This window comes from Chrysemys picta, chromosome 7, assembly GCF_011386835.1.
Source record: "Chrysemys picta bellii isolate R12L10 chromosome 7, ASM1138683v2, whole genome shotgun sequence".
Lineage (NCBI taxonomy): Eukaryota > Metazoa > Chordata > Testudines > Emydidae > Chrysemys > Chrysemys picta.
In genome coordinates, this window is record NC_088797.1 from 79,607,148 (window position 1) to 79,623,112 (window position 15,965).

General features: G+C 39.8%; 1 protein-coding gene across 35 annotated transcripts in view; it reads right to left on the reverse strand.

Annotated features, from left to right (window-relative positions):
* Positions 1-2,303: 2,303 nt before the first annotated feature.
* ANK3 (ankyrin 3) overlaps positions 2,304-15,965 on the reverse strand; it is a 548,316-nt gene continuing 534,654 nt past the window's right edge. For 27 of the 35 annotated variants that reach the window (XM_065553406.1, XM_065553396.1, XM_065553399.1 and 24 more), the window contains 2 exons: positions 7,368-7,453; positions 2,304-3,687 (listed from right to left, as the gene is read on the reverse strand). In XM_065553406.1, the coding sequence (XP_065409478.1) occupies positions 7,385-7,453 (69 nt within the window). In that variant the 3' untranslated portion in view covers positions 2,304-3,687; positions 7,368-7,384. Of the gene's footprint in view, positions 3,688-7,367; positions 7,454-9,959; positions 10,020-10,141; positions 10,226-15,965 lie in introns of all 35 variants that reach the window. The other 8 variants (XM_024101177.3, XM_024101176.3, XM_065553415.1 and 5 more) reach the window with 2 other exon arrangements.

Consider the following 15,965-nt stretch of genomic DNA (forward strand, 5'->3'; position numbering starts at 1 on the left):
TTCACATGTATATTTTCGTATAATTATCTGTCTCAGGAAACAGAACTTCTGTCCACCAAATATAACTAAAGTCTGTCAAATAGGAACTCTGAAAGGGGCCTCTGCAGAGAAGACATGGATGAAACAAAATCCTGATTGCCATTAGTTCTCTTAGCTATCATAAGAGAAATAAAGAGGAACTCAAGACTGTAGTGCAGTGGTTCTCAGATTCATGATTGCTGGTGATTGGCATGGCTGTCATGTGCTCCTCTCTTCTTGGTTTCCATCTTGTAAATTACATTAAAAGATAGCTAGAATGCATACAATACATATTATTTTTCCAAGAAAACAATGATTGTAGTTGTTTCAGGGATGTCATACGATCATGGATGGGCAGGCAAGTGGTCTGCATGAGTCTGAAAGGGAGTGGGAGTGTCTACAAGACACTCCCTTTACAAGGCAGATATGGTTGAGGGGAGCAATAGCTCAGTGGTTTGAGCATTGGCCTGCTTAAACCCAGCATTCTGAGTTCAATCCTTGAGGGGGCCACTTAGGGATCTAGGGCAAAATTAGTACTTGGTCCTGCTAGTGAAGGCAGGGGGCTGGACTCAATGACCTTTCAAGGTCCCTTCCAGTTCTAGGAGATAGGATATCTCCATTAATTTATTTGGGGGGGAGGGATAGCTCAGTGGTTCGAGCATTGGCCTGCTAAACCCAGGGTTATGAGTTCAATCCTTGAGGGGGCCATTTGGGGATTTAGTGCAGGATTGGTCCTGCTTTGAGCAGGGGGTTGGACTAGATGACCTCCTGAGGTCCCTTCCAACTCTGATATTCTATGGTCTATCTACATTATGAAAAGGTCTGAGAATCCTTGCTCTAGTGAATAGATTGCTACCGACTAGTGAAGATGATAATATTGGAATATCACAGAGTCACACAGAACTTGGACCTTAATAATAACTGCTTGTGCTTCAACAGAGTAAGTGATGGAGGTGATAGTTACCCTTCAAATTCACTGGGGTGATGAGCAGAGGCATCTGAATATGGCAGCAGTAAATGTCATGATTGGGGTAAAATATGTACTGCAACACATAATGTCTAAGAGTTATAAAGAACCTTTCATTTATTGCCACAGCTTCCAAAATTTCCAGCCATAACCTTAAAATATTGACAAAGATAAGTTGATGTGCTAACATTAACATATTATAAACGCGTAAGAACAGATCCTTGGCTGGTGTAAACTGGCAGAACTCCACTGAAGTCAACTGAACTATCCTTATTTATTCCAAATCAGGATCTGGCCCAGAATTTGGAAGGATGAAGAAAATGGTATAATGCATGAAACACCAGTAATGCAAGTTAGGGTATGTCTTCACTTACTGGAGGGTCCGGCGGCAGGCAATCGATGTTCTGGGATCGATCCCGGAAGTGCTCGCCGTCGACGCCGGTACTCCAGCTCGGCGAGAGGAGTATGCGGCATCGACGGGGGAGCCTCCCTGCCACGTCTGGACCCGCGGTAAGTTCGGACTAAGGTACTTCGAATTCAGCTACGTTATTAACGTAGCTGAATTTGCGTACCTTAGTCCGAAGTGGGGGCTTAGTGGGGACCAGGCCAAAGTGACAAATATCTCATTTTTAATACTGCTACACCAGGTAAAAAGGAGTATGTGAATATTGTAAATAGGTCAGTTATTTATTGTAAAATAATTAAGAATGTCACAAACAATAGAGTCAGTTGATTGATGGCATGTAACACAGTGTCCAAAAGGATGGACCCAGTATTGGGCAGTGATTGTAGATTCATGGTGGTTTATGCCATCATGCTGGCACTATTATGGTGATCCATGATATAGAATGTACAGGAGGTGTGTGTATGATCTACAGGGGATCAGTGTGATTATGGATGTGTTGGGAATGAAACTGGTTTGTTAGTAGTATTTTTATTGGGTCTTGATTATGTGAAATAGAGTAAAAGAGAGTACCAGAGTTATGTTTGAGAGGAGACTGTCTTTAATTTGTGACATTGGTCAAGTAACACCTGTTTTAACACAGTCCTTTCCCTAGTGCTATTTGTGTTTTATAAATGGAATAATCCAACAGGTGTGGGTAGCAGGGCTTTGCCTAATTTAGTTGAGGATGTGATGCATGATACATTGCCCCTCTGTGGCCCACTTGGGCAAAGCATGCCAAGTGATGGCCGGGCTCACTGCTGTCATACAAAGCAAACTGAGTGGGACAGAAGTGAAAAGGGCTGGGATAATTAATGGTTGGTATTCTGAAGACATGATTTTAAAAGGTATAATAATACTGCAAAATACACATTATTGAAGAGTTTTAACACAATTTATTTTATGCTTAAATAATCAGCTAGATCATCCAGTGTATGTTGTTTTCATACATACGTAATTAGAGCTATTATCAATGAATGTTGTTTTCATATGAATATAATCAACAAATTAAAGTATTTCACCAAAACCCAAATAAAAATGCCCTTTAAAACACAGCAGCCTTAACAACCTAATATTACACTGCTAGAATGATTACAGATGATTGGCTTACTGAAAGATTCTACATCTTATAGCCAGTACACAATACAGTAATAATTTTACAGCGTGCTGCCAGTCTATTAGCTAATAATTTCTCTTCGGTTCATTTTAAAATATCCCAAACTTGTGCTTTATAAGAGCACCAACCCAGTTCTAAAGCTGCAAGCATTACCCCCATTATAAAGCGAGAACAGATAGCACCCCCCTCCCCATAATGCAACTACTGTATATGGTATGTTGTTAGGTCATTTCATTGAAAAATTGGCAACAGCAACAAATATTAGATGAAGGGCTTTGTGTTTACAGATAAAATCCTATTTATCATGTTGCAGTATAGTGTTTGCAAAACTGGAAAAGATTTAATCAAAATAAGGTGAAACACATGCATCAAAATATTAGTACTCTGAAGAAAAGTTTTCACAGAACTACAGAATTCCTCATTTTGGGAATCATTTAAATTTGCAGCAGATTTTAAAGATTTTTTTAAAATCAAGCTAGCATTTTTGCATATACAAACATTATAATTGCTAATATACAAGAATCTGTGAAGATACACCCAGAATATCCTTGTAGGTGTAGCCATTTGAGACACCTATTCTGTTTGATTCATTTGCAATATTCTGTTTGTGATCTAAGAGGCAGTGCCTTATCAACATTTATTCTATTTTCTGTTAGAATTTATACAGTGTTATTTATTTACAGCAAAACTATTGATGTTTAAAAAAGAAACAAATAGTGTTTTATACCCTGACAGTTTGGGTCCAAGAAAAATAAGGCGAGCTGTTGTGGATTTAGTAATTTTAGTGTCTTTCCAGGTTTTAACCATTTCATCTTCTTATGTCCCTCTGACCACAGGAATTTATTTCTTTTATGATGACATCAAATTGCTTGAAATAAAGCTGTTAACAGCATGGCAATCTTGTATATACACTGCATTGTTAATTGCACACTCTCCAATCCTGTGAATGAAAGTGACTTTCCATGCTCTGTAAATTGGCTCATGCTAAATTAAATTTTTATTGTTTTTTTTTTGCATAAAAACCATGCGGTTAATGTGTGGAAGCAGCAAACACACGCACACTTGTATCAGTGAATGTTTAATTCCTGTTGATTTTTCTTCCATAGTGTCTGTCTAGAATACTGGCAGTAAAAGCACACAATCCTGTGAAAAAAAGACAGCACAAAATGGTTTCAGAATATCTCTTCAGAATCATTTTCATACATTTTTGCAATACAAAAAAAGTCTAATGAATCTTATGGTATGCTGTAAAAAAAAGTTAAATAAGGCAGTTTTTAATGAAGTTAGTTGAATTTCCAGTATGAAGGTATAAGTCTGTCAACATATGGTATGCTCCTGATGAAGTGGGTTACAAAATGTTTGGAACACATTACATTTAATTACAATGAAGAAGTTAACAGCTTTTCAAAAATGTCTGAGTAATATATGCTAGCAGAGATAGCGACATTTCCAGAATGACAGTACAACTCCAATATCATCACTTTTCTGTGTGTGGCAATCATCCACATTATGGCCCAGATCCCGCACTCATTGCACATTCAGAACTCCCACTGACTAGGAGAAAAAGGCACGTAGAATCAGACTTTATGAGGCTACATGCAATGGAAGTGTGATTAGACTAGGAATTAAATGGACATATCACCATGTGGCTTAATTTGGTGGATAAGAATAGTATGGATATGAAAGAAATGCAATTCATGTTCTCTTGCCTATTTGAAAATGGTCATAAAGTTCTGCATATAGTGATAGTAACTATCATCTACCTAAGAAGTTTGTTAAATCTGTCATACAAGAGCAATGGAAGTGCATCACAGTTGATGACAGTGCTGTAATCCCATATTAATGACAGATAAAAATGCAATAAAAACATGCTAACACATCATGAACTGAAAGAAGCCAACCATTCTTCCTAGCAACTTAATGTAGAAAAGCTTGTTTGTCTTTCTAAGCTCTGTTTAAACACTGACTGTGGGATTCAGAGACTAGCATGTACATGCCTGTTTATTAAATCAGGTCACAGGTCCATGCACATTCCAAAGGAGAGCACTCTCTTTGTCCTTTTATGGTAAAACAATGTGTCCTTACTCATGTATGTTGCCTACATAAATCTACCCCTTGCTCTGAAAGCCCAGGGTCTAAGTCTTGCTGGTACAAGCAGATCTCAGTGAAAGTCACAAATTTAATTTCACAGAATTTCACATGAAAATTTTCAGCATTTAATGTCTATGCATAATTCAAATTTTGCTTTATTTTCAATGTTGAAAAAGCCATTTTGCCTCAAAAACTTGCAAACAATATATATTTTTGCATATTTTCGATGTGAAAGCCATCTTTGCTCAAAACCAGTCCCTTTCTTCATTTGTTTTTGCTCAAAGACAGATCCAAATTCCCTGGTAACGTACCATCTGTGAAAATGAACCTAGTTTGAGTTCAGAATAAAATATTTAAATGTTTGAATTTTCAATCTTAACATTTTATTTTGCTTAATCTAGTTGCAAGCTTTTAATTATGGAACATCAACACAGGGTACAGATCACATCCATAATTAACCTCTGTGTAGAGAGCCATTTTCATTTTTTTCTGAATTTGTGGCCAGGTTCTAGCTAGGAACAACTACATACTGGAAATCATGTGGGAAAGCTATAACAGTTCACAGGAAATGTGAGTGGATTTGTTTTCTGAAGAGCTCACTAAGAAGGTCAGGATGGATTAGGCAAGAGTTGCTTTATAGGGTAATATTTTATTTAAAATTGAATACCCCCACCATGCTATGTATTCATCCTATGGCAATGGCATTGCATCACACTTACACACTAAAGGGTTCTTGCTCCATCCCATACCGCTTAAGAAATATTGGGCTTGATCCTGCATTCCTTCTAAACCTGATATTCCCACTGGTTTCAACAGGGGCAAGGGCATGGTTTTTTAGGTGTATAAGGACAACTGTCATGCAGATCTAATCTGCCTGTTGATAGGGATGACAGATACAGGAAAATCCTAGATCCTAGATAGGTATATAGGAGCAGACCTTTTAGCTGGGGCACATTTTCCTACAATCAAGTCCTCCTCTTTGGCTTGCTTTCTACAGAGTGGTAAGTTAGCCAAAACTCCACAAGTGAGAAAGGGTTTCATTAAGAACATTCATTTTCTTTGTACCTAAATATTGTATGAATACATTCTGCAGACACACTGTGAAGTGGTATTAGTTCTGTTACCATACTTTGGATGTTTCAAAATAAACACCTCAATTCAGAAATGGTGTTAGGCTGACCTGGGAGGCTGGCAGCAGGTTATTAGGCTGCCAAGAGAAAGTGAGTACAGTAGAACCTCAGCATTATGAACTGGCCAGTCAACTACACACCTCGTTTGGACCTGGAAGTACACAATTAGACAGCAGCAGAGAACCTCCGCCTCCACCCCCCCCAAAGCAAATATAGTACAGCACTGTGTTAAACATAAACAACATCAAAAATAAAGGGAAAGCTGCATCTTTCTTCTTCATAGTAAAGTTTCAAAGATGTATTAAGTCAATGTTCAGTTGTAAACTTTTGAAAGAACAACCATAACGTTCTGTTCAGCGTTACGAACAACTTCCACTCCCGAGGTGTTCATAACTCTGAGGTTCTACTGTAGTCAGGTTTGAGATGCTTGCTCTTCAGAGGCTGGATCCTGTGAAGTCCTGAGTGCTCTGGCCCTGATCCAGCACTTAAGTACATGATGAACTTTAAGTATGTGTATAGTCCTGTTGAAATCAATGAAACTATTCACATTCTTAAAAATTCAGCACATGCCTCTCTGAACTGAAGCCAGATTGTCCAGGACCTCACAGGAACAAGCCCCAGAGCTAGTGAACCTCAGGTTGGGTACATTATAATCATTGCAGAGAACCACTGGCCATCTGGAGATGACTTCATTCTTCCTCTAACGTATCTTCAGAATGACATTGGGATTAGTTTTATGGATGCTATTTATTCTATTCTGTATCCCTACAGTCAATCCTGTATCAGGCTGTGTACGGAAAGAGACTGCTTGTGGGATGTAGGTTTAAGGATTAAAAACAAAGCTAAGGAAAATTCAGGGATAAAAATACCCTAGTACTGTATATGCATAAAATGGAAGGCCTGATTGAATTAAGCTGTGACTACCATCATCCATTTGATGCAAAACAAAGCACCATACAGAATGTCCTTTTCTTCATTTATAATCAAGTTTGCTACATTTCTAGACAAAATAATCCTGCCGGTTTCATAATTAGCAAAGTAATACAGAGGAATTGCAATAATGACCATTTAAATTTGGCATAGGTTTTATTTCAGCAGCATCTACAAATCATCAGCTGTTTTGTTATAATTGTAAAGGGCGGATCCATAAAATTCATAGGAAACATTTAGTAATGATTATTTGTTGATGTATATTTAGACTTTTTACTGAATTTTACAAGGACATTGGCTTTCATAACACTCAGATCATGTGTCTGACTGAAAGAAGTGCTTCACTCAAGATATACTGTTTACATTACAAGTGTATACATACACTGTATGCAAGTCAGTTACTTCTCACATTCAAGTCTGATTTTATTAACAGAAATTTTGTTAATTGTGAACTGTATGTGCCCTAGAACTCTACTCCTACAAATAGTTTTTAAAAATAACATACACATATTTTGTTCATATTTGCAGCATGCAGGCCTGATATTGGACTTCCCAGTTTAAAACAGATGCAGCGGTAGAAGAGAGTTCTTTGTTTATACAATGTGCTAATTGGTGCACTAGTACTGTATTTGCTCTAGGCCTAAACAATGGAATAATATTTATCAAACTGACCGTTCAGTGTTCTGCTGTTATGAATAACTCTTCTTCTCCACATGTCTGACTTCTCTCTTTGTCTTAACCTTATAACCTTCTCCCTGCTTTAAAGAAAAGGTACACACATTAACACATATGCAGAAAGCATTTGGAATTATAAAACTTTTCCAAACAGGTCCCATGTAGCTATAATAGGATAAGTAAAAAGCAGTTAAATCACATCAACACTTCATTTCAAAGTTACACACAATTCAGAGTTAACCACTCTGCTGAGTTGCAAAAACAGGCTGGAAATATCATCTAAAAGTAGAAATCACAGGTTTAAATTTTCAAAAATAGACACTAATTTTGGATGCCTCCGTTGTTGGTACCAAACTTGAAATACCTAGGGTTGAGCTTCCCATTGACTTTCGTTAGATTTGTGGGTGCTCAGCGTTTCTGGAAAAATCAAACCCATAGGCATCCTAGTTGGGCACTCAAAATTAGTGGCCACTTTTGAAAATTTAAACCATAGTTATTATGATGTCTCATAACAACTGTGCTTTAAAGTGAATAGGTTAGTAAAGGAAGAAAAATAGCCAAACAAAAAAATTCACCAAAGCAGAGCAGCAGAAATACAGCCAAGGAAACTGACAAGCAGTGCATGTGTCATAAATAAGGCTACGATTTTGTCAAGGGTATTTTTATTAAAAGTCACGGACAGGACATGGGCAATAGACAATTTAATCACAGAAATATACACACAGTAATGCAGTTTTCACTGCATCGGTAGAGAAGATTTTAAATTGCCTAGTAAACTTGGACTGAAGCCAGACCCCCACCGCACAGGGCTGAAGCCGAAGCCAAAGCCGGAGCCCCACTTAGGGTGATCAGACATCCCGATATTAGGGGCTTTGTCTTATATATGCAACTATACTTCTCCCACCCTGTGGGGAAAAAAAGGTGTCCCGATTTTTCACACTTGCTATCTGGTCACCCTAGCCCTGCCACCTGGGCCTGAAGCCCAAGCCTGAGCCCACTGCCCAGGGCTGAAGCCCAAGCCCGAGAGGGACTGAAGAATAAGCCAAAGAACTCACAGACATCTCTTGAAATCACGGAATCTGTGACTTCCATGACAGAGCTGTAGCGTTAGTCACAGATTCTTGCCTTTTAATGCAGCAGACTACTAGCCAATGTCACATATATTTCCAAAATGCATTGTGTTTAGGTTAAGTTGTAGAACCATGAGCAGAATTCTTTGTACCTATGCTAACCTTTTTGTGGAAATCTACTAATAGTTACACTGTTCCAGCCTTTGTTCTTTGTATGTGCAGAATCTGTCAGATGTATGTTCTGTTAAGGAATGTTATATATGGATTCTGTGTTGGGTGCCATTAGTAGAAAACAGTTCATGGCTCTATGGTCTATCCAGAATATTGACATTCAGAATGTTATTGTGTGCTGGATACAATATGTTAGGAAGGATTTGGACTGATGTCTTTGTATCCTGAAAAACAGGTATGAAGTTAGATAAGAAAAGGGGAGTTAAGGTGTGAATCTTCTACTTGCTGTAAACAAGGAGACTATATTAAGTCAAATTAAGTTCTTACTTTAGGATAAACACAGATGAAAAATTGAAGCTGCGGTTATTGCAAGCCTGTTCCCCAGAGTTGGTATCCTCTCTGTTTGGGTTGATTTATCTATGTTTAATAAACTGATTGAGCCAAGTTTTCTGAGGTCTTGTCAACTGATAATCAAATCACAGCCCTAACAAGACCTAGAACTGAAGCTATTCTACATTAATTAAAAATAACCCAATATTTATCTAAAAATAAATACCCTAGCCACTTTGGGATGACTTGCACCCTACAGGTCACACAGAAAGAGCAGTTCTTATGCTTCAGGGCATACAAGAAGTGAAGTTGGAACTGGCTCCTGCATGGGGTTGTATGGGAAGACAGAAGCTACTTGCACCCCTATTTTCCTTCTATTCTCCAGAGAGGCTGGCGCTGAGTAAGGATTTCGGGATTTGGCCTGATGTTCTCTTCTCCACACTGCCAAAATCCAAACATGTTCATGGCAGGCTGAATTCTGAAACCACTTAATCACATGAGCTGTGCCACTGAAGGATTACTCAGGTTAGTAAGGGGTTGCAGGATCAGGTCCCCTCTTCACTACAGGTAAATCTTTTTTCTGTTTGTGAAGGAATGATACAAAACACATATCAGGTCCAGGTTAAAAATGCTAAAAGACAACCAAAATAAACATATGAAACTACTTATTTTTGGGGAGGGAGAGGGGGGTCAAAGATGAGAATTCAGACACAGTCCTAAATTTAAAACCAAAACCACTGACTGTTTTATACAAACAAACCCCCATATCTTAGTGTGAAAAAGATTTTTGCTGCTAGCACAATGCAAATATATCTTTCTGAAAGTGAACCCTAACAGTAAACATTACAATTGTAAAACCTTGCCCTTCATCCAGATGCACAGCTTGTCAACAATGCAAGCACTTCTCTTTGCCAAGACTTGATGTTAAATTGCAAACCTCCAGCCCTTTAGTAGCACTTTATAGATAGTCAGCACAACCCTCCTCAACTGTTATTTCTTTGTAGCCCCCCTCCATTACCATTTCACCAACTTTTCTCTCATGTGGGATAACAACACGTCTTATTACTTTCCGGGTGACCTGTAGGAAGCAACACATGAAAAGTATCGATTTTCTTTCCTGATTCTAAAAGGAGAAAGCATGGTAAGAGTAGTTAATTGAATACAAAGACTCAGAACAGTGAAACTGCAATTCATGATTACTTTTCTTGTGATGATGTTGCCTTCTTCATCGGTAAACTGTTCTTCTGTTACTGATTCGCCAGGAATGTTTTTTGCTTCCTCACCCTAAAGAATGTGTTATATGATTAGCAATAGAACCTATATATTTGCAATGCCCACACATTTGTTTTCACACCACTCCAAGCAACAAACACATGCTAGGTTGGATTTTAAGTAACAAAATATGTTCAAATGGGTTTATCTCACATGGATAAGGTGAAAAGCTTTCTTATAAACGTGCTAATAGCTGTATTTTAGTCCATGAAAGGTGTCCTTAAAGCATTTACTGAGTTTCTAACTTGTTTCTTTTAAGCACTAAATCATGAATCAAACTCCTTGAGCAACAAGTACTTTTTCTGTAATGTTAGAGCGCTGTTGTCTAATTCATAGTTCAATGGAAGCAGCAGTTCACAATGGTGTAGTCTCTAAACAGACACCCATTAAGCTATAAATGGCAACCATTTATGTACAGGAATTCTAAAATCCAAGTACAGAGGGTAAAATTTGGATTTTAAAAGAAAAATGCACCCAGCTCACCCAATCAAACAGCCTAAAAGTTCACATGAGAAGAAACATTTCTCTCTATTTATAGAACGTATAGAAGTATTTGAAAAGAAATCTTGTTGAAATGGAAGCATCTGCCAGCTTGTTGACAAATGACATAGACCTGGTTCATAGCTCTCTGAAGTCAATGGAACTCCTTCCATTGACTTTATTGGACTTTTGATCAAGCACATTGCCTGTGAAACCAGCAATATAGAAGACCAATGTAAGTGACTGTTAAAAACAGTTTTCGGTCCTGTTTTAATACTAGCTTAACATCACTGCAATGATTATGGGTAAATTTTCAGTATCACCTAAGTGACTCAGCAGTCTAAGTCTCTGACTTTTAATGGGACTTAGGCATCCACATTAGAAAACTTGGCCTTTCAGGATTACATTTTCAAAAGTGCCTAAGTACCCACACTTGAGTTCCTGAAATAAATAAATACACATTTTACTTGTGCAAAATGGGTAAGTGAGCATAAAAAATGGTACTCATGTGCACAGTTTATCTATACAATTTACATTTCTAACATGCAGCAACTCCTAACTCCTGGTCCAATATGAACAATGACTAAAAACAAACAAACTCTGCCTGAAAATACAGACTGCACTAAAATTAGTACCAACATTGTCCCACAAGCCAGCCCCATGGGACCAAGAACTTTTTCCTTCCTCTCACACATACTCCTCAGAAGGCTAGGGGAAAATCATAAACCTTGAGTGATGCTCTGAAGGTCAGCAAACTTGGACTCTGCCAGCCCAAGGGGCACACCTGTGTTCCAAAGCAAAGGCTACTCACCCTGTCACACTAGCCCTTTCTCACTGATTAAAACTGATGAGCTGTTAATTCTAGCACCTCAGCTGATCTCAACTGCTACAGTATCTTCACATAAAGAGAAGGGCCATCTCTAAGGTGTGCAGGACACAACCCATTTAGGGATTTATAGGGCCAAACCAACATCTTGAATTGCATGTGGACATGAACTAGAAGCTAGTGCAGGTGTCGGAACCTAATATAATATATTCCCTACACATAGCTTGGCTAAATAACTAAACAGTCATTTTCTGCACTGGCGGAAATTCTCAGATGGGCTGCTGGTGGAGCTCCATGCAGAGTGCACTACAGTAATCCAGTCTCAATGTGACTGTGGTGAAGCTCTAATGAGAAAGAAGAAATCAAAAAACTGGCTTAGGCATTGATTACAAACTGCACATTGAAGTGAGGAATGACAAAATGGGCCCCTGTGGCACTCTCAAGAAGGCAAGTACCCACCTTGATGGGTCTTTCATTTGCTTTGGTTATCTTTCTTCCCCTGCCCTTCTCAAAGGCAAGATGACTTTTTAAGCAGGATATGCCCATAGCAAGGAACTGTTGCCTGCTGTGTTGGTGGCCATGGGGCTGGGAGGTGGCAAATGGTTTGACAAATACTTTATGAACTGAAATTTGTGGTGTGTTTTCCAGCCGTTGGGTGAAATACAGGGACAACAATACCCTTAAGTTTCAGAGATGAAGCTGGCTGGGAACTGATGGTAGGATCTATTATGCTGGGCACTTTTGCAACTGTCATTTAGACCAATACATTTTATTTTTTAAAACCGTGCCATCCGTTCCAATGTAATGTAATTAAAATCCATAACAACAACAATGTGGCCCAGTGACAGGGAAGTAGAGACTTAGGAGACCTAAGATGTATTCTCAGCTCTAGTGACAGGTTTCAGAGTAGCAGCCATGTTAGTCTGTATCCGCAAAAAAACCAGGAGTACAGAAGTGGGCAGTAGCCCATGAAAGCTTATGCTCTAATAAATTTGTTAGTCTCTAAGGTGCCACAAGTACTCCTGTCCTTTCAGCTCTAGTGGTCACTTGCAGGGGTGCCATTTGGGGGGGGACAGGGAAGGGCTCTAGCCCCCTTCCCCTGCCCGAGTTTCCTAGGGGAGGTCTACTCACCCTAGCCCGAGACAGAGCTCTTAAGTGCAACATCTTGAGTATGATAAGTGATGAGTACTAAAGCTGGGAGCAGCACAACCTTTGGGGCACGGAGTTTGTTTATAAACAGAGGCAGGGTGATTAAGATAACAAAAGGCTTATTAAAGTAAATTAAGGATATTAGACATGGAAACAAAGGGTAGGAATAAAAGGTGAGAATGGAGAGAGGTAAATAGTGGTGTCCCTCAGGGGTCTGTACTGGGACCAGTCCTATTCAACATATTCATAAATGATCTGGAAAAAGGGGTACACAGTGAGGTGATAAAATTTGCAGATGATACAAAATTACTCAAGATAGTTAAATCCAAAGCAGAATGCGAATAGTTAAGAAGGGATCTCACAAAACTGGGTGACTGGGCATCACAATAGCAGAAGAAACTCAGTGTTGATAAATCCAAAGTAATGCACTTGGCAAAATATAATCCCAACTATACATACAAAATATAATCCCAACTATACATACTAAATTAGCAGAACCTGTCAATAAAGAGAGCTTGGAGTCATTTTGGATAGTTCTCTGAAAACATCTGCTCAATGTGCAGTGGCAATTTAAAAAGCTAACAGAAAATTGGGACTCATTAGGAAAGGAATAGATAATAAGAGAAAAATATCATATTGCCTCTATATAAATCCACGGTATGCCAACATATTGAATAGTGCTTGCAGATTCAGTCACCCCATCTCAAAAAAGATATATTGGATTTGAAAAAGGTACAGAGAAGGGCAACAGAAATGATTAGGGATATACAGCACCTTCTGTATGAGGAGGTATTAAAAAGACTGGGACTTTTTAGCTTGGAAAAGAGATGACTAAGCGAGTATATGACAGAGGTCTATAAAATCATGACTGGTGTGGGAAAATTGAATCAGGAATTGTTATTTACAAGAACTAGGGGTCACCAAATGAAATTAATAGGCAGCAGATTTAAAACAAAACAAAAAAAGTATTTCTTCACAGTCAACATGTAGAACTCTTTGCCAGGGGATGTTGTGAAGACCAAAACTATTACAGGGTTCCAATAAGAATTAGATAAGCTCATGGAGGATAGGTCCAGCAATGGCTATTAGCCAGGGTGGGCAGGGATCCAACACCATGTTCTGCCTGTCCGTTGCCTCTGTTTGCCAGAAGCTGGGAGTGGGCAATAGGGCAACTTGATGATTGCCTGTTCTGTTCATTCCCTCTGAAGCACCTGGCATTGGCCACTGTTGAAAGACAGGATACTGGCCTAGATGGACCATTGGGGGCCATTCTGATGTTCTTATATAGAACCCAGATGTATCTGCTCCCCACTATAACCCACTAGACCCCGCTCTCCTCCCAGAGCTAGGATAGAACCCAGGAGTCCTGACAGGGTCTTTCTCTCCATGGAGTTAGTAATAAAGTAAGAATATACATTAACATTTTAAACCTAATCAGTATCCCTTAAGTGACTTGCCATGAGATGTCACAACATGTTGTTATTAGAGCTGAGTGGGTCTAATATTTATTTAATTTTCTTGCTTTTATAAAGGAATTAGATACAGGGCTCCTAAGTAGCCCCAGGAATAACGGTTAAAGTTGCCCCACACACACACCAAAATCTGAAATGGCGCTCCTGGTCACTTGCTATATGATCTTGGGCAAGTCACTTCATTTTTCTGACCCTCTGTTTCCTCCCCTTCCCCCATCCTTTGTCTGCTCTATTTAGACTGTATGCAGTGTTAATGTAGCTGTGTCGGTCCCAGGATACTAGCGACACAAAGGGAGTGAGGTAATATCTTTTATTGGACCATTGGTGAGAGAGACGAGCTTACACAGCTCTCATCTGAAGAAGAAAGCTGGTCTCTCTCATCAACCGTACTTGGTCCAATAAAAGATATTACCTTACCCACCGTGTCTCTCTAGTTAGACTGTAAGCATTTTGCTGCTGGGGGCTGTGTGTGTGTACAGTGGGTACAATGGGGTCCTGATCTCAACTAGGGCCTGTAGGCAGTACTGTAATATAAATAATGAATAATAACATCACCATAACCGCCATCATAAAATGTATGGCTCATAGGAAAGGTAACCAACACACGATGCCATGCTCATGCCCAGCTGCTCTCAGTTTGCTTTTATACTTGTTTCCTTTCTTACTGCATAAACAGGTGGCAATTTTGTCTGTATGTTTAGATATTTTTACATAAATGAGTGACACCTACTGTGATCAACTTTGAAACACAACATATCAGTAAATTGGAAGATTTTTCTTGTTTGTGGGTAGTTAAAATAAATTACAGTAGGGTTCACAGTAGATAGGGAGATAGATCGGATTGCACTGTATTTTCTAACCCGATGTAGTTATTAAGAAGGACATTTACTAGAAAAACTTGCCCACTGGCGGTTTTACTTGCTTTTGTCATGAACATAAAGCGGTGTTGGGTTAGAAAAGCACATTAGATAATCCCACCACAATTGCTGCTTTTTGCCTTGAAAATACAGAACCGGTGCATCCACAGCAGAAGTGAAGAGTAGATTCTTCCTGCTGCAACATGTTTGTATAAAGCTTTATTTTACCCATGACCATTTTAAATCACTGTCACAACATGGAGAGCTTTAGAAAAGCAGGAAGAAAAACTTCATATAGTACATTCATGATTAATGGAAGCTCAGTTATATCCCGGGGATTGTAGTGAACAAAGCTATGATTCACGTGCCCCAACTCCAGAGGGGGTGGTCAGGGGACAAGGAGCTGTGGGGAGATTGGATGAGTCGGGAGTTCTGGGGGGGGCCTATCAGGAGGCAGGGGTATGGAGAGGGGTTGGGGCAGGCAGGGAGCAGGGGGGGTTGTATGGGTCAGGAGTTCTGGGGGTCCTGTCAGGGGGCAGGGAGCGGTTGGATAGGCGTGGGAGTCCCGGGGGTCTGTCTGGGGGCGGGGGTGTGGATAAGGGTCGGGGCAGTCAGGGGACAGGTAGGGGGTAGGGTCCTAGGGGGCAGTCCGGGGACAAGGAGCAGGGAGGCTTAGATAGGGGGTGGGATCCTGGGGGTCAGTTAGGGGCAGGGGTCCCAGGAGGGGGGTAGTCAGGGGACAAGGAGCAGGGGGGGTTGGGAGTTCTGAGGGGGGGCAGTCAGAGGGTGGGAAGTAGGGGGGATTGGATAGGGGCAGGGTGGGGGCGGGGCTCCCTGGGTGCACACGCTAATGAAATGTGCTGCACATGCCTATGGCTGGCTGGCTTTGCAACCAGATCTTTGTTACCATACTAGCTGGAGTGCAGTTGGCAACTGCACTCCAGCTAGTATGGTAACAAAGATCTGGT